We start from the raw sequence: 25,868 nt of genomic DNA, 5'->3' as shown, positions 1-25,868 counted from the left end.
GCCTCTGCCTCGAACCGCACCCCTGACTCAACCCTCTCTCTCTCTCTCTCTCCCTCTCCATTTCTCTCTCTCTCTCTCTCTCTATCAACTCTTTCTCGTTCTATCATTCTCTCTGTTTCTAGTTGGCCAGCCACTTTTTTATAAAGCGTTCTACAATATTTTATTAATAATACGCCGGAATACCGGCGGACTTCCGAAGGCTGCGGTGCTTCGCTCGCTTGTAACGCGCCCGAGGGTGGCCACGGGGGTGGCCGAGGTAATTGTAAGCCGCGCAATCGATCGAGGAATCGATGAACTTGGCCGATGTACACGCCGGAGAAACGCGTTATTTCTATCCGGGAATTTTTCATTTCGGATTTTTCCACGCGGACTCGAAGGCACACTTCGACGGTGAATAATTTTGGTGTCGGTTCGGCGATGGTTTTTCGATTTCGAGATTGCGAGATTGGGTCCTTTTCGGTATGTGCGAGTAATTTAGATCGGCAGCTTCGAGAATTTGGAATACACTCGAACGAATATTTACGGATGAGACATTTTTGTTGCGCGGAAAATTTGCGAATGCAATTAATCGGTTATAATTGTCACATGATATTGATGATATTAGAACTGATATGCTCGTTTCATCAAATTCACTATCTATCATTACTCATAATTACTATACAGCTTGAGGCGTCGGAAATTCCGACCCTCTGACACACGTGATCCAAAGGTATCAATTACTGTTTGGAATAAAATGTAACTGAATGTTTGTAATTTAAACAGGTCTTGTGAGATATAATTTAAAAATATTAATTGGGGTTAATTAAGGATATAGGTTTTAATGGAAATAACATAGGGGATTGACCATTCCCAACCAATTAACTAAACCCTAAACTACATGCACATTCTTGCGAAGAATATTGAAAAGCCAAAGGCAATTGTCATAAGCAGAAAATTTGGAAATAAAGCTACGCTAGTGGAGCCGTCTCCGAACGCTGAAGGCGGGAAGGATCAAAAAAATTTCCGGCCGGGCCCGGCGCGGCTCGCAACGGCTCGCGCGGGCTTATCTGGAAAATTATTTGCGGTGGGGCGTCGTTCGATGGCCCTCGAAGAAGAGCTAACGAACGGACGAAAGCCCGGGCCGAAAAGTCAAATAAGCAAAAAATGAAAGCCGGACCCGATCGATAACGCGGCTATACATTGATAGCCGGGGGATATGAGCGGGAATATCGGGCCAGCGGCGGCGGGAGCGGGCTGAAGGGAGTAGAAAAAGGAAAGAGGAAGAGGCGGTGGGTGCTGGAGGTGGAGGACGTTGGTGGGTTGGCCAGGAGGGGGTGGCGAGGAGACCAAGTCCGGCGTCACTGAATTCTTTTTCGCGGAGGATGAAATAACCGGCCAATTAGCGATCTTATTGAAAATTTGTCAAGTTCCGCCAGAGGAGACTGCCAGCCCTCTTCTCTTCGTCCGTTCGTCCCCGTCGAAGTTGCGTCGAAGGAAGAAATTATTTCTGCCCCGCAGCCTCGCCCAACCCTACTGCCTACCTCCCAGTTCTCTTTCAGCCCGGTAGAATTATATTCGTGTGATATTTTCTTTTTTTCTTCTTCCTCTTCTTTTTTTATTTCCATTTGTTCGTTCATTCGTTCGTTCGTTCGTCTGTACGTTGGGTCGGTCGGTTGGTTGGTCGGTAGATTCGTGCTTCTCTCTCGCGAGCTCCTATCGGCGATCCTCAAACACCGTTTCCTCCTGCAACGATTTTCCCGGGGATTCTTTCGAATTCAAACGTTCGATGGGTGATGAACGAATTTCTACTCTTCGTACACGTCGATCTTGTGCACTTCACTAACACCGTGTACGCTTCATGATCTGCTAACTACTTCACTCTTTTCATTCCTCGATCGAAGTAAACGTGGATGAAGCATAAAATTAGCGAGAAGGAAAAATCAAACGCAAGAGTGAAGAACGATTTCGACCGGATGACGATGAATTGTTGGATGGACCGAATCTAAACCTGATTTTCCATACGTGCAATTTCCGAGTCGATGCAATAATTACGTTAGCCGCAGCCGCGGCCGGAGTTAGAATGCAAACCGCAAGGTCGGTCGAATTGTATTTATGGGCGACAGAACTCGCTGCTAGGCGTAAATCGATTCGAGTTGTTCGCATATCTCGACACAATGATACTCGTTCTATCGTTGGATAATAAAATCTATCGAAAATCTAACCATATGTCCAAAATACTCTTCGCTAATACCACGTGGGTCACCGGCAGCTCATTCACAACTTTCTGTTCAAGCCGTTTAATATTTTAACTTCAAAAAGGAACCAAATGACCAAACATTTTTGTAATTTGTATAACAAATGCTATATTACGAAATTACCGTGCCGCAGAATGCGATAATCGTCTCTGAATATGTTTTAAAGCCACGATATATCAACCTCGATTGTCAGTTAGTTGTAAATATTGAAAAGATGCTGATGGAGCAGAACTTTCTTCAGAAATATCGATTGTCAAACATAATACGAATAATTTCGAAAACAATGAGGTTGACAGCAAGCGATCGTTTAATTAAATCTATAAGAGAAAACACTTTCTAATCTGCGATGTGCCTTGAAGTCTATTTACGTCAGAGTTACCTCTATAAAGAGAAGAGAAGAAAAACTAACGCTTTGAACGCGAGGATTAACGTGCATCTAAGAAGACACCTTTTCCTTTTCTTGATAAGCATATCGAATGGCGAAGTCGGAGGGTGAAAAAATGCAATGGGCGAGCGGCCGGATTCTAATCCCCCTCGAGGCGTCGTTTCAGGCGTTGCGATCGTTCAACAGCTGGGAAAATACAATGAGATCGCGAACGGAGGAAGCTAACGATGCTCGCCGCACGCGGTTAATTGTTTATCTCGTGGCACCTCATGGACATGAAAAACCACCTCCTCCTCCTCCCCCCCCCCCTCTCCCCGATCGCTCAACCTGATTCCGTAAATAGAAAACCCGGGCGGTAAGATCGTCAGACTAGAAAACGGATCGACTTTAAGAATTCAGCACGACTATGGTAAGATTCATTAAGGAATTCATGAGGGTACAAGAAAACTACCCTCAAGCATCGACGAACACGGTTCCAGAAATAAGAAGGCGATCTTCGATTAGAGACCGATAGAATTACAGATAGAATACGAAATTTCGACAACTTTTGAGAAAGACTCTTAACGACCTTCTTGGACGAGTTCTTCTTTCCACTCGTGACCTATTATCCAACGTTCTTTAATGATATTCGAAAAACGAGTTGATCACGATCGTATGGTGTCCACGAAAGCAACGATGCCATTGAACGACACACGGGCAACGCGGCTAATCGGGCCTCTCGTTCGACCACCCCCTACTAGACAACCGGCGAACGTTCTCAACTTCATTTGCCGCATCCCCCGAGCGGAATAACCGCGAGCCCAGTGTTCCCTAGGAGGCAGATACCTGGAAAATTTGCATCGTTATCAGTCCGTTCCCCTTCCCTCCTTTCCTATATTTCTTGTTTTTTCTCTCTTTTTTATCAATCCTTCCGGGTTCCCTCTCCGTTGTTCACCCCTACCCCTGTACCCTGTGTCCCTTTCTATCTCTTTCTTTCTCTTTCGTTCTCAGCTAGTCTTCCCTCTCTCTCCATCCGTCTCCGTTTCCAGTCGACGTTCGGTACGCGTTCGGTTACAAGCATCGACGTATTGCCGGCCGTCGTGGAATGTATATTTTTTGACGAGTTTTCAGCCGGCGGGGGTGGCAACCCTCCGCCGACTGACAGACCGCGTCGGATGGAACGGGGACAAGGATGGAGTCCGGGAGCAGTGAATGCGGCGAGAAAGAAAAGGAGGGCTTCGAATAGCGGGCACCACGGCCTGCGCCGGCTGGAGGGACGTGGGAGGCGCGCGGGGGCGGACAGGCAAGCGCGGGGGCGACGGGGCTTGAAGAGCGTAGGATGAGAAGCCGCTGGGAGGAGGAGGAAGAGGCCAGGGAGGAAGCCGGAGAGCCGCGGGAAGGGTGGCACGAGAGAAGCGAGAGAGAGAGAGAGAGAGAGGGAGAGACGCGCGCCAACGACAGAGAAAGACCTCTAGTCTCGATCGAGAGAAGGACGAGGGGTGTATGAAGGGAAACACGGGTTGCAGAGGGTGAGACGCGATGGCAAGTAGGGGAAGAGAGAGACAGAGACGGAGACAGAGAGACAGAGAGACAGAGAGAGAGAGAGAGAGACAACGACGACGACGACGACGACGACGAACAGCGACGAAACAGGGGAAGGACGAGGGAAGAGAAAGAGAAAGAGGCCAGAGAGATATGTGTAGAGGTACGAAGAGAAAGAGGAACAAGAAGAGGGTGGAAAGGGAGAGACGAGAAAGGGAAAGAGAACGACAACCGGAGGATAGAGTTTGTCTTTCTCCCGCGTACAGACCACCTCCGTCTCCTTCCTTCTCGTCCTCTACCTCTTTCTCCACCTCCTCCTCTTCCTGAGTGAGCTCGCTTCACCGTCAGCCTCGACCAGCCACCCTCACCCTCTCTCGTATCCACCCGCGAACTGAGGACAAAAATCAATATGAACGTGTAGCCATTTCTCTTTAATCTACCGCTTACTGGCTAGGAACCGAACCGAACTGCGTCGAACCAGAACCGGACTGGTCGCTCGGTGGCTTTCTTTTTCCCTCTTGCTTCTTCCACCCCCCTCTGGCCCTATCACCCTTTCTTTCTTCGTTTCTCCGCCTCCCTCTTTCTCGCCTTCTCGCGCAATCGGTCTCGTTCGTTTCTCCCTCTGCCTCATTCCCGCGCCTTTCCCATCCCCAAACCCCCATCCGCTTCCAATCGCTCGTCCCCTCCCCCAACCTATTCGTTTTTTCCTCGAACGCGTCGCAGACCACCACGACGTCTCTCTATACCTGGTCGTCCTCGAAATTAGTAGCCACCGGTACACTCTGGCTACGAAATGCAAGGAATTCTCGATAGCACCCCAATTCGCCAATCCCCCCTCCCCTATCTCACCCTTACCCATACCCAACTCAAACTCCGTATTCTTTCGTTTCTGTCCTCCTCGTTATCGTTGTCCCTTCCCCTATTTCGCCCTTTTTCCGTCTCTATTTTCCTCTCATTTCTACCCCCTCGCTGTTCACCCCCGCCTTGCAACTACACGTACACGTGAGGAATCGAAGGATGACGATAACGCGTCGATCCAGGGTGAGTGAACCTTGGAACACACGAATTCTTCCGGAGGACATCACTCTTCCGGTTTCTACTTTTTCGTTAGAAAATTCGAATTGTAACCGTTTCGCTGATACTCAGCTTCCCATTCCTCCCGAAATAGATGGAACGAACAGTTGACTAGACCTTTTTTCCTAGAAAGCTCGTTACAGTCGAGTTAGTTGATTGTTTTTAATATAAAAGGAAGAAGAAAAAATGTACAGAGAAAGCAACAGTGGGTTTGATCATTTCTAATGGGAGGCAGTGTGCGATTATCGAGGCGAATATCGAAGGAACGCCGTGGAGATAGCGAGTTTGAGTGCCCTTAATGGAAACAATACCGTGAATGCCAAAATCGATTCCCCGTGGCGGAAAGAATGCCGAGGAATTACCGAGTTCGATTATTTCTAATAGAAAGAATAGCAAGAGCACTACCCCGTTCCATTACCTGTAACAATAAAAAGAGAAAAGGGAAGGAGATGCAATTTTAAAAAATAAAAATTTCGGAAACACGTCAACGCTAAATCTACTCTCGTTCAAAGTATTAGATTCCCAAAAATTAGAATTCGACGGGCCAATATTAGACAATAAATTTTGCGATAACGTCGATCATCTCCACTCATATAAGCAACATTGTGTACTTTATAATATTTTATCAACTAATTCATCGAAAAGTGTATTTGTGTTCGATAAAGCTGATCCAAATGTCGGTGCATTTTACCTTGCACATAAGATCAGGAAAAATGTGTTTCAATAACTGTCAAAGAAACCATTCTTTTTCCCAACCCCACCAAACATTCGCCTCTGAAAAAGTTAAATTACGTATATCGAGTGTAAAAAAGGTTTGTATCAAAAATATCGAAATCTCATTAGCAACTAACGAACAATTAAAATATTTATGTAATATTGATAATATTAGTTTAGATTTAGGAAAAATGCCGTGAAAATTATGAATATAAATCTAGCATCTGGTGAATAGTATGTAATAGATAACTTACTAATGCATAAATTATTTTGAAAGCACTCTATTAGAACCAGCAACCCTTACAAGCCTGTAATAATACAGTTCGTAGAAATGAAATCGATGAAAAAATGCATCGAATCACTAGAAAACTATTATATTAACTACATAGTACGTTGTTTTGAAAAGACTATGTACTGTTAAAGTTTCATTTGATAAAGCAACATTTCAATATGAAATTTGTTACACGTTATCAGAACTGTTCAACCGAAATTTCTTTATCTAATCGGACGTTAGAGATTTGGGTTTGCCGCTTAAACCCGTGGAGAAGTCGATCCCTGAAAACGACTGCGTTATGACCGACCTGTTGTGAAATATTCAACGTGCGCGCTCCGTCACGTAAATCCAATGATAAGTTTCATGGCGTAACGAGTAATTAGCGCATAATCAGATTAACCGCGACGTTTCGGGGCCACTGGAGGTTCGTGCGAACCTCTCAACGGTGGCCCAGATTTTTCTGCCATTTTATTGTCCGCCAGAGTCTTCACGATTCTCTGTTTAGTATTTCGTGCGTCAATACTGAAATACCGGAGTAGCACGTGAATGGTGTAGCGGTAACTCGCGTCGCAATCATTATTTATGATTATTGTGGTAATTAAGAGGCTCGCGGACTCGATGGAATCGATTTCGGCGGACGGTGACGCGAATTGACGAGCTCGAGTGACGTCGAACACCGAATTGACGAGCTTGCTCGCGAAACGGCTCCTGCCCGAATCGATATCGAATTAGGGTGACACGAAAATCGACGTTACTTCTGAATCTCCCCACTTTCCTTTCCTTCTCTTTTCATTCAAATATCTTGAAAAACGAAAAACACAATTGTTATTTATTGTACGACTACGTTTGGCTGAAAACATGAAAAGTTTACACCGCGTATCGAGCTTCGTTTAGACTTTCTCGGTAGAAGTATATTAACGACGTTCTAGAAATTAATACTACAATAACGATAATTCGCGTAAGTACACAGTGGAGCAGTATTTCGTTACGAGTTAGGCGTCCGAATATCGAAACTGCCTGGCTAAGTGGAAGTAGAAATAGCCGATATAGGTCAGACCATAATCCGCGTAACACACCGTCGCGTCGCGATTTCGATCGTCGACAGGGTAGATCGTTTCTACTGATTCTATCGCGTTCCAAGTAACCTGACTCGAATACAATCGCGGAAAGTTTATATGAAAAGTACTAACATTAATATTTTACGTTATACATTAACTATTAACGCTAAAATACGTCTACTGTACGTTGTTACTTACTCGATTCAATTTCACTTTTTTTCTTTTTGCTTTCCCTTGATTTATAAGTTAGTTAAAATATTTTTCTATTATTTTTCATACATAATTTGTACGCAAACAAATGTATACCTGTCGATACCAATAAATTCTTGAATCAGACACGATAAAATGCTTGTAAATTCTTTCCCGAAAGTTTATTATCAGTAAAATTTACCGATTTGAAGAGTTCTGTGAATAAAGTATAGGAAGCATATACGAATATTTAAACAAACAAATATTTAAACAATGCGATAGAAAGTCTTAACAAGATGTGTTGATACATAATAGAATCGGCAACATCAACCGATTCGACCCGTCTCCGCGAACCGTTCCGAACGTAAACTAGCAGAAAACCTTCTTCCATCCCCTCCCACCCCTACGAGTGCACGTAATCTTCATCCAGTGAGCAGGCTGCCAGGAGCAGAAAAATCGACGGCGAGTCCCGATATAACCGGGCCGAAAAAATTCTGCGATACATTCAACCGGCGTGGCGGTTGGATGCATTTTTCCATTCCATTTCTACGAAGGACAAGAGGCGAGGAAGGGAGGAACCGAGCCAGAAATAAAACAGCAAGAAAAAAGAAAGGAAGAGAGAAAGGAAAAAAGAAAGAGAGCATTGTTATGCCCCCACTGCGAACGCAGGAGCGAAAACGGGTAGGAAGTAATATGTATACACGGATACGAGCCGGTATACCCCTACTACCTCTTAATGCTTATTCCAGTCGCGGACCGGAAGTTAGCCCAGTTCTGTTTTTGGCCACCCTCTCTGTTGGTCCTCTAACCCTTACCCGACTCCTTTTTCTCCTTTCCTCCTATCCCTTCATGTTTCTAGGTATTATACACCGCGTATACATATATTCTCCAACACACACACACACGCACACACATACACACACGCGCGCGCGCACACGCACATTATGTAATACAATATACGTATATAGATATACATATAGATATATACAAATATGTATATATTTTTTTCATTCCGTTCGTTTGTTTTGCACGGTAGGAGCGGAAGATTTATCGGCGAAGAGCGATACCCCAGCTGCAATATTCATTGGTAGAAGCTTAGAGTGCCGCGGAGGCTGCGAGAGCGCACGGTGCCTCGGCTTTACGTGGACAGAAACGGCGGTGGCGGCGGTAGTAGTTCGCCCTACGGTGTGTAGCGGTACGGTGTACGCTACTGTTGCTGGCTACATATAGATTATTGATCAGGCAATAACTCAAGGACTAGTCGGGGCGCATATTACCACCATACCAGAGCCAGAGAGCCAGAGCCAGCCAACCAGCTGGCTAGGCCAGGCTACGTTCTGGCTAACGTTGGTACGCGGTAGTTATGCTAATTAAAGGCAACCTTTCGGCCCGCGGCCGACATAACCTGGCTATAGCCGGAGATCATTATGCGCACATGTGCTTGTCGCCCCCTCCACCTTCACCCCACCTCCCCGCCCCTTGCCACCCACCGTCCCCAAACGAAACGAATCCCTCTCGGCTTGGACCCCGTTAATGAGTTCCTTCTTTTTCGTTTGCCACTCTCTGACTCTTTTTCCCTGTTTCCCGCTTTTCTTCCTTTCTTTTTTCCTTTGCTTTTTATTCGCTTAATATTTTTTTCTACCCTTCCCATTTCGGCGTACCGGCCCCCTATGTAGGCCTTCGTCCGATACACGGTGTTATCGAAGCTCTCCCTTCCTCGTTAAGCGTTCCAGCTAGAAAAATTCGCCGATAAGCGCGAGCTCTCTATCGGTTTTGTCCGAATATGAATACCTGAGAACCAAGCCTCGGTAATAATGCATTTTCCAGCTTGTCCTCCTCCCATCCCCCCAACCGCCCACCGTTACCACCCCCTTACACCCCAGTCGAGCTGGTCGCTGCTCCGTTCGAACGCCGCCCGCGCGCCGCGGCTGCATTAATTAATGGCCGAATTAAATTTTAGGCGACCGCCAGCGGCGTCTAAATGTTTAATTAACTGGCTAATTAATTGGCGGTCGGATGCTCCCGTTACGACGGCCTGGCTACGCTGCCGTCTCTCTTTACCTCGCTTCTCTCTCCAACTCTCTCTCTCTCTCTCTCTTTATCTTTCTCAATCAACACATCATGTTTCGATGGAAAAATGTATCGGAGAAGGATAGTTTGTAGTTGCAAAACGAAGAATGTCGTTAAAACGACACCCTCGCCATTTTATTTCAACTTAATACGATTTCCCGATTCCAAATGCTATTACGTTAGTTCAAATAATATCTGCTATATTCTCAAATTTCCGCCATTTTCCAGGGAAAGAAAAATTAGCACGATCAAGGAATGAAACGAAAGTAACCAGCAGGGTGTAAGAAGCCGAAGAAGGAGGACAAAGTGGGCAATCTATGTAAATGCAGAGGACAGGCGCGATTTTATAAACCGGGACGATATTCGATAGTATAGAGGACGACCAGCCACCTGAACACTAAGAGGATTCTCTCCGAAAAAAGACGGAATAGAGAGAATGCAACGGAGATGGAAGGAGAGAGAGAGAGAGAGAGAGAGAGAGAAAGAGAAGAGAAAGAGGAAACAGAGAGGTAAAAGGAGAAAGAGAGAGAAAGAGAGAGAGGAGGAGGTGATTGGGATGGTCTTGATGTCCGAGTAGAAGCGACAAGAGCTTTTCTTCTTCTGCCGTGGCATTTTCCATAAGTGGATCGTTACGTCGATCCGCGACGCTGTATCGGTAGGGTGGAAAAGGGATCCATCGAGGATGGAGCGGCGAACAGAGAGGGAGGCGTATCAATGCGAAGTGGCCGTAGAGAAAGAGGAAGAAAAAAAATGTATAATGAAAATACTCGAGCTTATAATAGCCGTGAAAGTCGGCCAAGAAATCCCGTACGTAGCGAGCCACGGCACTCGGTACTCGTTAAAAGCCTGGGATGCATGAATTTGGTTCGTTTCGTCCTGACTGCTCTCTGCTCTGCTCCGTCCTTTCCTCTCTTATTCTTGTTGTTATTGTTGTCGCGTGCGGTTGCCTTCGTGCGACAAGTACCCACCCACCAACGATGAGAGTCGATAATCCGTTTCATCGTTTCCTGGAGACGTTCCTCGAATTGTTCCAGAGCGGGGTCTGTCGAGGCCGTTTCGCCATCGACGTGGAAACCGTCGAAGATATGGAGAGGTTGCATCGGCTTCTTTCCCGCATACGATTCGGCTACCAACGAATCGAGGCATTGTGCGATCGGTAATTGCCTTTCCAACCATATATATGTATACATATTATTCGTTGGAGACACTACGAGCAGCGACGAGCAACGATAGCAGATAGCTTCTATTCACCGTGTAATCTCTGCTACGGTCTGTCTACTGCTATAGCTGCCTCTCCTCGGCCTCTTCTTTATTGTGCGAGCACCGATAATTTCGCCCGGTCGAATGTTGCACGATGACCGTGCAATTACCGCGCGGAACGAAATAATAGCGTAATGCTAACCGCCGATAGGAAACGAAACGATAGGATCGTTTCGAGACCAGAGGATCTCCAGCATCGAGACTACGATGGCTACGCGGGGGCAAGGAAGAACGCAGCAACGGATGGAGGGAATAGAGAGGCGGTTGGTTAATAAATCAACATCGTAAATCAATGACCGAACGTTCCGCGGCGACAAAGTAGAGGCTCCTAGCCGCGGAAACCGGAGGAACATTGTTCTCCGTTCGAGACGGAGCGGTCTCGTTTCGGTCCATCGGACGCAGCTGGGTTCGGGAGGGATTTTGAAGCTAGAAGAGAACTATTAGCGGTCTCTTAGCTTGAAAATGCAGTAATGCAATTGCATGGCTTTCTGAGGCGAACTTTTTGGATTCGATATTGGAATTGTGAAGAATCGAAGCTCAAGAAGCGTATTTTGGTAAAAAATTCTAATTCGTGCCCTTGTAATTCCCTTGCAATTCGTTGGAACAGCTGTAGACCAGATCTCTCTCGTAATGTTCGATATACGTTATAATTCTGTACTCGATGAACTTTACTCGGACGATTCCATACAAATTTCTTTCCACCCATATTACATCCAACCCATGCTAGAACAATCTAGTGTTCCTTTACAATCTTACGAAAAGTTACATAATCTACAGTTTGTCAATAAGTTTGTTATTGTATTAAAACTCTATTAAAATAGTTTTATGTTAAAATACTACGGAATTTACTCGACAAGTTATACTTTAGCAACTTCGAAGGAGTCGCCTTCGATGATCCCACGTAAGAATCGACCAACGTCATTATAAACGACTCAAACACCGCTACATTACAACAACCCGTGTAGGGCGATTTCACGTCGAAGTCAAAGACCGGTCTGCTGTCGAAAATTAGCCGCATCGTTGCGTCCAGTTGTTACAAGCTAAGAGAGCAGCGTGTGTACCTTGCACTCGAGTCACAAAATCGATCGAGGAGCGGTGGAACCATTTAAACAACCGTAACTCTCTGCGGCGCGTGTCTAGATCCAAACTAGCAGGCACTGGAGAACGGAAGTGAGAGCGCGGAGTCTGGTCGAGGAACTCGACGAAAGTCGCGGTGGAGGAAACGAACACACAAAAGGATCAAAGAGCCGAAACGGAAAAATTTCATACAATACGAGAATCCTTGGTAGAAAGAAAGTAATGGAGTAATTAAGTCGCGAGAGGAACACGATCGATTCGTCAAGATCGAAATAGAACGTAGAGAGAGAGAGAGGGAGAGAGAGGGAGAGAGAGAGAGAGAAAAATATCCTGAAAGAAAAGATTGCCAACAAACGAAAATAGTGGATTGAATCGAACCACGGAATTCGATGAAGGAAAAGACGGAGGAATGGCAGTGAAATGAAGGTAGGAAGGAGAGAGAGGGCGGAAAAGATCTATCGACGCCGAAGTTACGTCGAAGCTAGTTCGAAAAGGGGTTGAAAGATCCAGGAAGAAAATTGCCGGTTAGAAGCAACGGCCGGGGAAGAATCGTCAAGTAAAGAAAAGACTGCCGTCTAATAAGGCAGGTGAAAGAGTCGAGGGTGGCCGAGGTCTGAAAGGAAGCGAGTATGAAAAGAGGGGTTGGTGGCTCGGGATCCTGGAACTCGACTGCAGAACAAAAATTATAACTCCTAATTGGAAGGAATCGCCGCTTCGGCGCTGAAAAACACCAATCAGACCGAATCGATGTTTTAAATCGAACGTTTAACGGCAAACCTCTCCTTGAAATTCTTGGCTCGTTTAAACAAATTTAATAAACAGACAAAGGGAGGGCAACGAAGAAGAGAGTCAACGAGAGTGAGATCGGCCGTGGTACGACCTACAACCATGATATGGAGGAAAAATATAAAAGAGACGGAGGGGGAAACGGTCGAAAAGTCGTGCAAAGTGCTGAAATCGCGAAAGATCGAAGATTCAGAGAGGGTTGTCGAGGGAACAGGGTGGACGGTAAGGTTTCTTGGTTCGACTTGTGTGCCGGCAACGAAACTAGCGGCCAATGGCGTAACGCAGCTGAGCCATTATTGGAAACTCGTTACATGCACGGTGCCCCGCGCCGTTACAAAGGCACCACCACCCCCGCCAGCACCCTCCGATCCTCCGTGTCGCCGTCCCTGTGGCCTCCGTTACACAACTACTCGGTAGAAGCAACTACGTCGCCGCCGTTAGATCGCACCATCCCCGTCCACCCCAGCTCGTACACCATCCCACTCAGCCCTCTACAACTTTGTCTTATTTGGTTGTACCTACTTACACGGAATTTTCTACCCTACGCTCGCGATACTCGCTTTGCCTCCACGAATCATTTCCTTCTGCCTTCCATTTGCCTCTTTAAGTTCCTCGAGCGGCGATTTTCAGTGGCGTTGATTCGTCTGATTTCAGCTATTAAGTTTCTGCTACCAACGTTAATTGAAATTTTGTGAGTTTAGGATCTCCATAAAAATCAAACTTTCCTACTTTGGAAACCTTATCTTCGTTTCAGTTATATTTCAAATATTTACATCTCCGTGTAGAATCTTCTGCTCCGATTAATTTTTCACTTTGGAACCTTCCAATCCAACGAATTTACAGCAACAGCGATCGTTCTTTTATCATTTGGTCTTCGAAGAACCAAATAGAGAATTCACGAGACTGATCAATCGGACGAGAGAACAAGAGTGTCAATCAACATCGACGTCTGCTCATGATTAAGACACGCGAAAAGCTGCTGCGTGGTGCATAATTTAGTGAAATTCATTTCGTGATTATCAAATAATAGAACGAAGTAAATCGATCTTGAATGAATGATCGTACCGATAATCAGATCGATAAATTAAACTCATCCTTTTGAATTCGCTGATCCGTCAAACGATCGAGGAAGACAGAGAGAGAAGTAGCAAAGGTGTTATATCGAACACGGAGAGAGAAACAAAGAAGTTTCCATGGGATATACTCCGGGTGTTAAAAAGGCAGCTGGGCAATTGGGCGTCGTGCAATTTTCACGATGCGAACTTTTCGAGCGTCGAAGCGCAGTTAATCGAGCGTTCGAAACGTCGATAACAAAGCCGTCTAATCAGCGCGCATTTTCGACGGACCTTAACGCGGCCATTCTGTAATCAACGTAACTAAATAATTCGACCGACCCTGCTCGCCTATCGAGTACCCGTTTCCACGTGTCCAATAACGACTGTCAATTTTCCAAGTTCCGACGAAATAGCGGGAAATGTATCGGGCTGTTTGAATGGAGCACTTCCTTGTAATATGAATGATCGCGTGCAACAAAATAACCAGATTTCTAACACGGCAAGATAATTTTGTTTGAAGTTCTATTATAATTAACTAAGGATAGTACGAAATTGTGACTAATCTATTTAGACGCATAGGCGAAGCTTGTAAAAGAACGTTTACGAAACGTCCCATCCAATCTTGAAAACAATTAACTACGTTCTGTCACTTTCTGTTCTTAACTTAACTTATAATTTCACGGACGAACGAAGAATTATCAAAAAATATCTTTTCCACAGATGTTTCTTTAAAAGTTGGGCATATCGTATAGATTTAATCTAGATGCGTTTCGTGTGCACCTTTCGAGTTACTACCATCTCCGTAAATACTCGAAGAAGTTGATCGAAGATTCCGGGGCACGTCGTAGAAAATTCTACGCTCCTGGAATCTCTGCTCGGAAATGCCTCCGTGTCGGCGAGATAAATGTCGCAATAATATTTCACACGTACCCACGTTCATGGTTACGAAAGTCGAGGGAAGGGTTGGGAACTCGGGGGGAGGGGGCGTCGTTCAAACTCACTTAAACCCTCGAACGTCGTCGAAGCAATCCGCGAGCACGGTTTAAGATTGATTCGAAGAGCTTCCACCGCATTTATTTAGTGGGCCGCGAGGTAAGTCGCCTCCCCTTTGCGTGAAAAATCACTGATATCTTCCCTGGGACGTTTGTTCCTCGTATTATAGAGAGACGCGCGCCGAGAGAGGGAATACCGCTATTTTCTTCGATTGAACGGAATCATCCGCGATTACAGTCCCAGTGAAAGGTAAAAATATAGGAAGAAAGTTTAAATGTTACGTCAAGCATAATTTAATAAAATTCGTCGAAATTTTTGTAAGGATGGCATTGATGGTCAAACTAAGACAGGAAAGCTTGTTCTTTGAAGAATATCTGTAAAATGGGAAAACTTTCGAAGTCGTTAAGCTAAAAACAAGATTCTGAAGTGGAAAGTTTTTTAAGTATGAAAGATTTGGATCGAGACAATCTTATACAATATTTTACTGGTATCTGTACCGTGTCTTCTAAACTGCGATATTGTAAAAATGTTTGTTAATGTATAAATCACATTGAAACAGAACTACGATCTGACTAAGAACATGACTTGATCGTTGCAAAAAAAAAAAGATATTAATAAAAAAGGAGGTATAAAAGATCGATACAGCAAACACTTCATATGCTGTAACCTAATATTTAAGAGATATAAAGCGTTTAATAAAAATGTGTAAACTGCGCTCTCTCTAATTACAACCGAGTTTCAAGGAGAGATTACATGAAAATAGATACAGTATATATCTTCATTTATTTGCGAAGGTAAATGAAAGAACTGTTTCTACAGCATTTAGTAAGAATTAGAAAACGAAGAAGACAAAAGGGAATTCCGTCTACCCCGTATCCTGGGAGCTACCCTTAGTCAGAAACCTCATCCCTATTGGTCATCGGATATCTAGGAAACACGAAGAGGCTCTAAAGGCATTAACGACTTTCGAGACACATTTTAAAACAGAGACGAGGCGTCCCACCTGGATTTCCGATCCGCCACCCCACGTAGAGTGTCCACCCCGGCGGACACAAAAGGGAACAACGCTTCATTATCGAAAAATTGATCTGATTAGACAAGTGTCCCTCCGCCGAAACTTTTCGCCAGACATCCGTCCTGATTCCCACGTCGTCCTTCGTACAATCGACCCCGCGAATTAAGGGCCGCTTAAACTCTTTACTTCCACCCCTTCTCTTCCCTCACGGGCGACGAAACTTTGCCTCGAAACACACCGCGTTAATTGGCGCAGTTTAAAAGAGTCGCGACACCGATGAAATTTCGTGGGAAGTTTAGGAAACTCTCGAGATCTTCGGTCGCACCGCTTAGAGAGCGTTTATCCTCTTGCATAGTGCATTCTCACGAATCTTTTCATTTAGACGAAGATAAGCAAGGTGAACTTTAACGTTAGAATATTACCAATCTTTTATGTATGTTTAAATATTTTATGTACACAGCGTCCTCGTCTTCGAGCGCGGACTGTCATTTTGAGACTAACTCCTCTTCAGCGATCGAAAAATACCGGATCAGAAAAGAGAAGACAAGAATTTCAACGTACGACGGTTTATCTAAATGCCAAAAATTTGTTCCGCGTGTATTCGCATCACCATACCGGCAAAAAAGGGTACAAAGGGGCGGAAGGGGTTGGAATTTTCGCGGTCGCACGGTGAGCAACGCGCGATATGGTAGCTCGCGGCGTGCGTTTGACACTAGTCAACGATGTCCGACGATATCTCGCAGCGAGCTCGGATTGGGTAGCAACCGCGTGCGATAGCAATTAACTTCATTAGTAATCAACTAATTATCAGCAAGAGCGAATATTTTCGAGGAGCGCTACCGATATGATTTACCGGTACCTTACGATTGGAAGGCTTGACGATCGGCTGACAGTATCTCTGTGCGACTGTCAAGGAAGTGAAAAAATTTGACCGAATTTCTGTTGGGTCTGACGAGATTGGTAAATAAATAAAGGAGAAATGCACGAAGCGCGATTTTCCAAGATACGGTGAACAGTTCAATGAACACACGGAGATTTTTCGGTCTGTTAAACGCTGGAATTTTACATGAGATACTTGGATAATATGCCTAACGTTGCGTGTATCTTACATGGATCTTGCACATCGTCATATTTATCATAAATAAAAGGTTAACAAGTGGAAATCATTAAAATAGCGTGGCACTTAACATAATAACTAACCATTCAGACTTAATCTTTTTTACATGGGATATTCCATTTTCCAAATAAAATATCTCCAATTATCCCTACAAAACACCTAACAAGCCGGTTGCAAAAAAAAAACTTTCCACCTCAAACTTGACCAAAATACCCTGTTTCACAAAATTCCACCATTCTCGGAAACAACAAGGTGACGAATAAAGGAAATGAATCTCCAGCTCCCAATGACGACTTGTCTCTAATCCAACGTTCCACCAAGATAAATAAAAAAAATACGACAGCCACGGATAGAAGCTGTAAAAAAAGGGAAAATGGAGAAAATAGAGAATCGGGAGAGTGGTATAAGGCAAGGGATCGATCGGCGTCGAAACGACGGCTAAGTCGGACGAAAAACGTCGAGGAGGCACGTCGAAGCAGCGGGACGAGGAAGGTAATCTCGCTACTCTTCGGCCGCCTCATTCAAATCCTACGCTAAATTTCAATCTGACGTGTACAAAAGTCGAGCCCTTCCGTCCCCGCTGCTGCCTCTCACCCCCTCCTCCTCTTCCGCCTCCCACCTCCTCCTCCTCTTCCGCCTCCTCGTGACATAGCAGCGACTCGTGCTCGAGGCAACGGTCCATTTCTGTGATCCTCCGCCTCCGGACCACCCCATCGCCCACGTACATCCTCGATGCACACGTGTGCACCAGTCCATTTGAATCTAGCCACTCGAACGCGCGCTGGTACATTGCCGACCAAAAGTTCGCGTATAGGGAGACGACGATGATTATGGTGGTCATGTACGATGGAGGAAAGGTTATCGGATGCGAAGCAAACGGGCGAGGCTTGTTTAGCGGGTAAGATTTGCAGGTGGTTTGGAAAGAACGATATGTTGGCATGTAGTGAAATCAGCTCTCTTTCATAATAATTTATTAATTAATAATTGGATTAAGGACGTTTATGCATTTGTATGAACTGTATCGTTACAAAAATGTGCACAGATCGCAGTTCGATTTACCCCTGGTCTTGTAATTAAAATATATCTCGTCTACGATAAGCGAATGTTCAGATGCTTTTGAAAAATAATGTAAAACTAAAAATGTACGTAGTTCAAGGAGGAAAACAAACATTTATTCAAAAATCATTCAAATCCCTCCAGATGTACCTTTCTAAATCTATCAAATTTCAATTATCAACTGCTCAGTTTGGTCACTCTGTTAGCTATAGTGTTAAAAATACAAACTTCAAATCTACCTCCGGTGATCCATCGAGCCCGAGACGAAACGAAGCTTGTGTGTCATCGAGTAACTTTTTCGCGGTAATGTACATGTACCAGTGCGTACGTGTGCCAGAGAGAGCCACCCCCAACAGCCGTCCTTTTAAGCCGGCTACCCTCTTCCGACGGCGTATCCACCGCACCGGTCGAGCGTCCATTTCCCTCGATACAGACTGGCAATCCGTGGTGTATCGGCTCGCGTGCAATACACACACACACACACACACACACACACACACATATACACACAGACACACAAAAGCACACAGAGGCAGCAGGCGCACCTAATTAAACTTCGGCAGGGTAGAAGAGCACGTTAGACTTTCTCATTCGTTCGGCTCTTTCTTACAAGCCGAATCGAAGCAAGCTCCGACTCGTTCCTTCCGCGAATTGCGACGAGAAGGCTGGATTTTTGAGCCCGTATCCGGTAGTCTGATTTTATTCTACCCATACCTGAGTCGCCCTCCTCTGTGCTTTTCTTTGGCATCGTTCTCTATCACAACGACAGAGGAAAAATGAAAGTTCGAATTGGTCGTCAGGGAACGATGCTCTTTTTTTGAGAGATTTCTCTAGTTGCCGGTCGTTGCACGGAGCTGAATTTGGATTTTCGAGTGGAGTAAATGACGGCATAGACGATGAATCGGTGATTAGATTGCAAAACGCGGAGGTGAAGAATCGTATAGATGGATTTAATATTGGTATTTAAATCCATGGCGATGGTAATGATGATGATAATATTCGCATATTGAGATTTACAACCCCCTACAACTGGAATTTTGCTTACTTGTAAAGACAAAGATCACGATGGATCTTAGGCTCTCACTTTGATTAAAACGGTAAATAACATATAAATAAAACGGATTTTAATTAAATAAAGGACAAATGAAATAAAATTTCCAATATGAAGATCGATGGAGGCATGTACATTGCAAGTTAAATAGTGCTATAGAGGGTTAATCTTGCTGTGCGTTTTGCATCACTTTTAACCTAGTTGTACGTTTCCATCGTTAAAAACTTTCGTTAGCTTAGTGTTATCATATTATAATCATCATCGATATACGATATTCCTCGTTTCAATTATATGCTAAAAAAGTATTCAAATTTTCTTGAAATCTTTTCCTTTGTCAAAACGAGAACGCAACTGACATATAAAAATTCGAGGATAACAGCAGGGTTAAATTTGTTAATAGTAAATGTAAAAATGTATGTCGAATTCTTTTTGGTGGAATTTTTCGTAAGTTGATAAGTCGTAAGTTAATAGGTAGAGGATTGATCGAAGATCGATCGATGGCAGCTACCAGTCAGAATTTTCAGTGGGCATGATCGATTGCGATATTTTCAGAGAGGATCCGAAGAACTCGAGCGATTCGCGGGATCAAAATACTGCACGCCCAACGGAGCTTCGCATTATTCACAACGCCTCGATGACGACTAGATCGATGGAAAACGGGGGCCGATTAATTAATTCAATTGTGCCAGATAACGCGGATTTTCCTTCTGTCGCTTGAAATCGCGCGCGCCCCTCTCCGAATTTGAATTTTTGGCGCATATTTCAATCTACGGAATATAATCTCGATTTCTTTCTTTCCTTTCGCCGATCATATAATTTTCGTCGCAAATTTATGGAAATTTTGAACGTTAAAAGTGCAATTTTTTCCTATAGCTAACTCGTTATTAGATTCACGAAACGAAGACGTGTTACTTCGATAATTTTTGACAGTGATTCCATCTATAATGATAAAAATGTGAATGATACAAATAATTTCATAAGGAAAATGAAATAATGGCCTTTCCTTTAAAAAAAAAAAAAAAAAAAAAGAAAGCTATATATCATTCATCCGTCATTTTAAATATTTTCGAAATTAGAAGTTTGGTTTTCTCTTTATCTTAATGTTCTCCTTTTCTGTAGTGCCTTGACATTTCGCGTACGTTGCGAATTTTTAATTGCACGCATGTTTTTATAAAAACATTAATATAATAGAAGCGTATATATATACTTTCTTTATCGTGCAAATAACCATGTCTTTGTATCTTTATTATATATTTAATTTTTTCCCATTTGGAAGCCGAAACAATGACCATTCTAACATTTTTCGACGGTTGTATCTGTATATATTTTCACTTTTATCGTGCACAGACTATCGGAATATTAAACCCTGTATAATTTTTGGAATATTTATATTTATCGTGAGATACGATGAAAAGAAAGTCTTAACATTTTCAATAGCTAAAACGAATTACAAGGAATATAAGTTCATTGAAAAAATGAATAATGTTAGATGCATTATAAAATTTAGTATATAGAAATCTATGTATCCTTAATTGATTGGAAAGCGAACAGACAGCTCGTTCTAAACCCAAATAACACTGATTAATTTCTAACGGGACAGCATTCGTTTGATTCCTACCCTTTTTTTCAGAGAACGAAAATTCGCGACCCAATTTATCAGCTGCCGAATTATTAAATGGTTACCCTGAGATTATACGCGGCAAGGATCGTTTGAAATACCGATTAGACCGACAAATCTGTATGAATGATACATATGTTGAGTAAAAAAGGAAAGACAATAAAAATAAAAAAATAAAGGATGAGAACGATATGCCTTGGTTCCCCAAAAGCTTTCACCCACGATTCCACGCGACGCGACGCGACGTAAGATATCAATAGCCGATAAGACGCTGGATCAAGCATTCGCGAGAATCTACTATTAAGATGGCTGAATGATAAGTCTAAAAGGGCTTTAAAATGGCTACGCTAAGGATGTAATCGTTTATATAGCTTTTAGATTTATTAAAACTATTTAGGAGGACAAGATTTCGTGAATAATTGCTAAGTTTCAGAGGTGATTGGACATCAGAATAAAATTCTCGCGATTTCGACCAATAATCTATTCTTTATGAAATTTTCAGCTTCTAAGGCGCTATTATAAAAACATTAGAAATGATTCCTACGTCCTTTTTGCAATTATTTAAATAAAACATATTTCTACTTTTATCATCAGCTCATTGGCGGTGAAGGGAATATTCTGTTGCGATATAAAGATCGAACCCTCGACGAAGAGGGAAGGTTTCTTTGGGATAATCTACATAGTTATATTTTTATTTGTCTGTCTATCTATTTGACGATGGAAGATGTGTAATTTAAGTAAAATATTAAAGTGATGTATTTTGATATTACCATATGAGTTGTGAAACTGTTGGTGATGAGACTCGAGACCGGTTCCTGGGTGGTGGATATCCAGCATGGCTTCCGGCTCGCCTCCGCTTTCAGAGCAGTTGCTCAGGGCTAAAACCAAACCGATAGACACACACCTTGCGTTTAAACTTCAAATCAGTTTGCGTTGGTGACGTTCCGTCATAGCGCGGTATACCCTCGCCTTATAATTTCTTTCGCGTCTCGCTCACACCCGCGCTTTGATTTTCGACGCCTCCCTTGCCCTTCGTTTCATGCGTGAAAGTTGAATTTCTTTGCATCAAAGTTAAAGACCGAGTCAAATTTTCTTTGAATTTTCAAATTATCGAACACTCGAAATTTCAAATTTTTCAACGTGCAAAGTTTAAAATTTTCAAATATTGGAAATCTAACGCTGGAATTTTCGAGTTTCGAAATTTTCGTATTCCCAAGTTCCCATAATTTCAAATACGATTTTCAAAGTTTCCACTTCTCAAATTTCCGAGTTTTTCAACTTTCAAAAATTCCAAGTATTTACATTTCCAAAATTACACTTGGAATTTCGAATTCTCTAAGTGTTCTTTTCTAAATAAGCTTAAGAACCAAATTTACGAGGCGAATCTTCAGCTTCCAAGAAAGGAACGAAAAGATTGCAGAACTAATGAGACGCCAGGAAACGATTCAGATATTTATTTCGCGCCGGGGTACAGTTAAGGGAAGGGTGAGACGACGAAAATCATCGAGAGCGGTGCGGCGCGACCGTTTCGATTCTCTCTCTCTTCTCCGATCGTTCTTTCTCCCGTAGTACGTGACTTCGTTCTCCGTTTCCTTGTTCGAACAAACTGAAGAAAATCGGGAAAAGAGACAAAACGTGCCGAGAAAGAAATCATAAAACACAAAGCAGGGGTATGTCACGCGTTCGCTTAAGAGGTACTCGGTAACTTATCGATACAAACTAAAGGTTGGCCGATTGAGGGCGTCTTCGAAGCACGATCCTTATTTCATTATCGAAAAGGTGGCTTATAATTATAAAATCAAACATGTTCTACGCTCGTCGTTGCAAAATATCGATCTAAAAATATTACATTTGGCTCGTCGTTATGCAAAAGATTCTTCCATCTCCACGCGTGTCCTATTCGTTACTCGAAAACTTCTAAAGATTCTATCAATACCAAAGATCGATTGACTAACTTGTCATCGCCATCGCGATAAAATATCATCTCTTTATCGCGATTCATGACCGACCTCAACTTCGAAGACACCATCCGGTTGACATTATACTTTCCAAAAAACAGTTCACTGTAAAACTGAAAAAAAGAAATAGAAGCAACAGAACACAATAGAGTGGTAAGAGAAATGAACAGAAAAAAAAAACCAGAAGGAGAAGGTAGCAAAGGGTAGAAAACGAATTTCCATCGAAGATACCGGAAGCGGAGGGAGCGATCGAAGGGAAAGAGAAGGGAGGTGTTCGCGGGCAAACTGAAAGGAAAAGTCGGCGAAAGAAACGCGGAACGAAACCATTGCAATTGCCGATATCGCGAAACGTAGATCGATTCGTGGTGCGTGTCTTTGTCTATCTGTTTGGCTGGCTCGAGACGAACAGGTATTCGGAAAAACGTGTTCCGGCTGTTTGGGACTCGATGAACCCCACGAGATATCGATTTCACGCTTGACGCCTCGAGACCAGGCGTGTTTCTTTACAATTTCGTCTTTTCTTTCTTTTTCCTTTCTCTTTTTGTCTTTTCTTTTTAGCTTTGCAGATTCTTCTGAGACCAGCTCGCTGCGATCTTCCGTGTAGACTTCCGATCTTCGAATGATGACGGGGGGCATTCGCGAGTGATTCTCGTTGGTTTATTTTATGGGATGTAAGGAGGAAAGGCGAGTGATCATCTCGAAGAAAATAAATTGCATTTTTAAATCTTTTTACAATTTCCTGATGCTTTTGGCAACTGTATAGAAATGACCGAGATGCTTTTAACTGCGTTACATACGACTCTAATTGGTGAAATTCGACTATAAATCTCCTGTTTACAAGGGTTTGTCATGTTGCGGAAGTTGAAGATATTTCTCCAAGGGATGTTTCTTCACGTACCAGATAATATCTATAGTAGTATGGTAATCGATGACAAGGATACTCGGATCCAACTAAACGAAATTCGAAAAATAAGTCTCTAAACGAAGTATTTATACCGCTTCAAGAAGTGCGTTCTCAAGTCACCCCTCGTAAGTTTCTTCGTTTCAGACGAAATTGAAAGACGCTCGATCATCCCCCACTGTGTCTTCAACGAACGTCCCGAACAATTTCACCAACCAGTATTGAATAATCATCCGGATATACGATAAAATGTTTATACAAAGTTGTAAATTGTTCTCAAGTCTGTGTTCGCGCTGAAAACTCGGAATGAAGAAACATCTCGCCTTTTTCTTTGAGTTCATCGATAACTATCGAAGTTAAATAGAATAACAAGCAAAAGAAACGAGACAAAAGTCAAAGGCAATAAAACTAGTCTCGTGATGATTGAGATTGACGTCTCGAAGAACACACAGATTCTAATCAGAAATATTATTACAGAAACGTTATTATAATTATAGAAATCGTTTATTAAGGAACGAGCCGGCTAATCGGCGCGAAACAACGAACTACGACCCTTGAGAAACGCGACTATCCTAAACTCACCCCTAGAATCCAATGTTCGATCACGAAATCCACTTGAAATTGTCGTTTCGATGTCGCAATAAACAATTTCCATCGAGGCACTCGAACTCAATCGAAGAAAACCTGAATACGACGAGAGTCGCCTAGGGGTGGAGAGGGTTACGACTGACAAGTTCGAGTCCCGATCTCGACGTTGAATAACAGCCATCAGCGGCTGGTAGATCCGGCGAAACGCGGCGCGAACTAATCATTAACCGTGCGCGCGAGTGTTAACACGAAACGGAACGGGAACGAGCCGGTGCCGCAAAAAGAGTCGAGGGCCGACGCGAGCTTTCCTTTCCTCTTTCTCTTCTCATTGTTACCCCTCTTCCTCTCTCCTTCTTCCCTTCTGCCCCTTCGCGAAGAATCATCCCCCTTCCACGTTGGTGGTACCAGCCTGTACATACGCGAGTCACGTACGTAACAGTAGCAAACTGACATGTATGCCTCGTAACAGTAAGCCGGTTCCCACTGAGAACCCTGTTACGCTACGTCTACATGCTGGAAAGGAGGGTAGAAAGCGAGAGACAGAGAGAAAGAGAGAAAGAAAGAAAGAGAGAGGAAGGAGGGCCGCTACAACCTCGTGGCTGCGTACGTGTGTTAGTTTTCTCTCTCTTCCTCTCTCTCTCTCTCTTTTTCCCTCTCTTTTTCGGTGTGTGTGTGTGTGTGTGTGTGTGTGTGTGTATGTGTGTGTGTGTGTCTGTTGCAAATGTGATGAAGAGAGAGAAAGAGACTTTGTGTAATACGTGTTCCGTGTGGTGTACATAGACATATACCGCATGCATGACGTGGAGGATGAGTCAGCTTGCGGAAGGCAGTTTCAGGGAGAATTCATCACGAAACTTTCCGGAAATATTTCTCCTTTTTTTCTCTTTTTCCTACGCCCAACCCTTGACAGGAGATTTGATGATGTTCGTCGCGAAATCGACTTCGTTAGCGAGCTTCTTTGAACAGATTCGATGATACTTTAAGGTTTTTATTCCTTTTTCTCCTTTTATTTGTTCTTTTGTTGATAAGTCGAAGATTTTCGTTTTAGGTAACTTTAATCAGGGTATATGGAGTCCCTTTGAAAGTTTCAGAAGGTTGAAGAAATCTTTGAAATTTTTATCAGAGTAGAAGGTACGTATGTAAATTATTGAAGATTCTACGGGATGAACGATATTTTGTAATCGTCGGAATTTGTTGCTTTCCAGGTTTCAAAGAACTTTCGAAGCTTAAAATCTTCCTACGAATTCGAGGGAAGATGATACGAGGGCGATATTTCGAAAAGTCAGGCGGATTGCTCAAAGTTATCGCGGAAAGAAAATTCGAATGAGCTCTGGTAAACAACGGGCAAGACTCGACGTTTTTCGCTCTGGATCAAGGCGAGTCGCTTCTGAAACATCGGAACGAGAGTCGTGACTCGCGACGATCACCGGGAGTCGATGGCACTCGTTTTTTCTTGGTTCGACGCGAAAGAATTCTTGTTAACGTTTACCGAGCCGTGTCGTTCGAGGAGATCGGGCTTATCGTAAAACATACCAGTGTCGCCTTTCGTTTATCAACGACCTGAGTGAAGTTTAATTCGAGCCGCGCTTCCAGCGACCGCGACAATGCCTTCGCGAGAACGCGACGTGAAAATCAACGTTCATAGCAGGAACAAATACACCGAGGCTCTTCCTCTTCGATATTTAGAGAGTTACTTTGACCATGATCGGACATGCTCGATTTTTTGATACTCGTTCGATAATTTACTACCTGACTAAGTCGACAAATCTATTTTGTCTTTTTATCCGTCTATACTTTGTCACGTGCCTTCCGCTTTCATCGCAACGCTATTTACATAAAATAATCGGAGAAATCTTAAACATTTGTGGCAAAAT

At 43.5% G+C, this 25,868-nt stretch overlaps 1 protein-coding gene across 4 annotated transcripts in view; it reads right to left on the bottom strand.

The window, feature by feature from the left end:
* LOC122572441 (one cut domain family member 2-like) overlaps positions 1–25,868 on the bottom strand; it is an 84,918-nt gene that overhangs the window by 47,644 nt on the left and 11,406 nt on the right. For 2 of the 4 annotated variants that reach the window (XM_043737392.1, XM_043737390.1), the window contains exon 2: positions 21,318–21,425. The exons of the other annotated variants lie outside the window; for them this stretch is intronic. In XM_043737392.1, coding sequence (XP_043593327.1) covers positions 21,318–21,425 — 108 coding nt within the window. The remainder of the gene's footprint in view (positions 1–21,317; positions 21,426–25,868) is intronic. 4 annotated transcript variants of the gene reach the window in all.

The sequence above is a fragment of the Bombus pyrosoma genome, linkage group LG11 (assembly GCF_014825855.1).
Source record: "Bombus pyrosoma isolate SC7728 linkage group LG11, ASM1482585v1, whole genome shotgun sequence".
Taxonomy (NCBI): Eukaryota; Metazoa; Arthropoda; class Insecta; order Hymenoptera; family Apidae; genus Bombus; species Bombus pyrosoma.
This window is presented reverse-complemented; position numbering and strand designations above follow the sequence as displayed.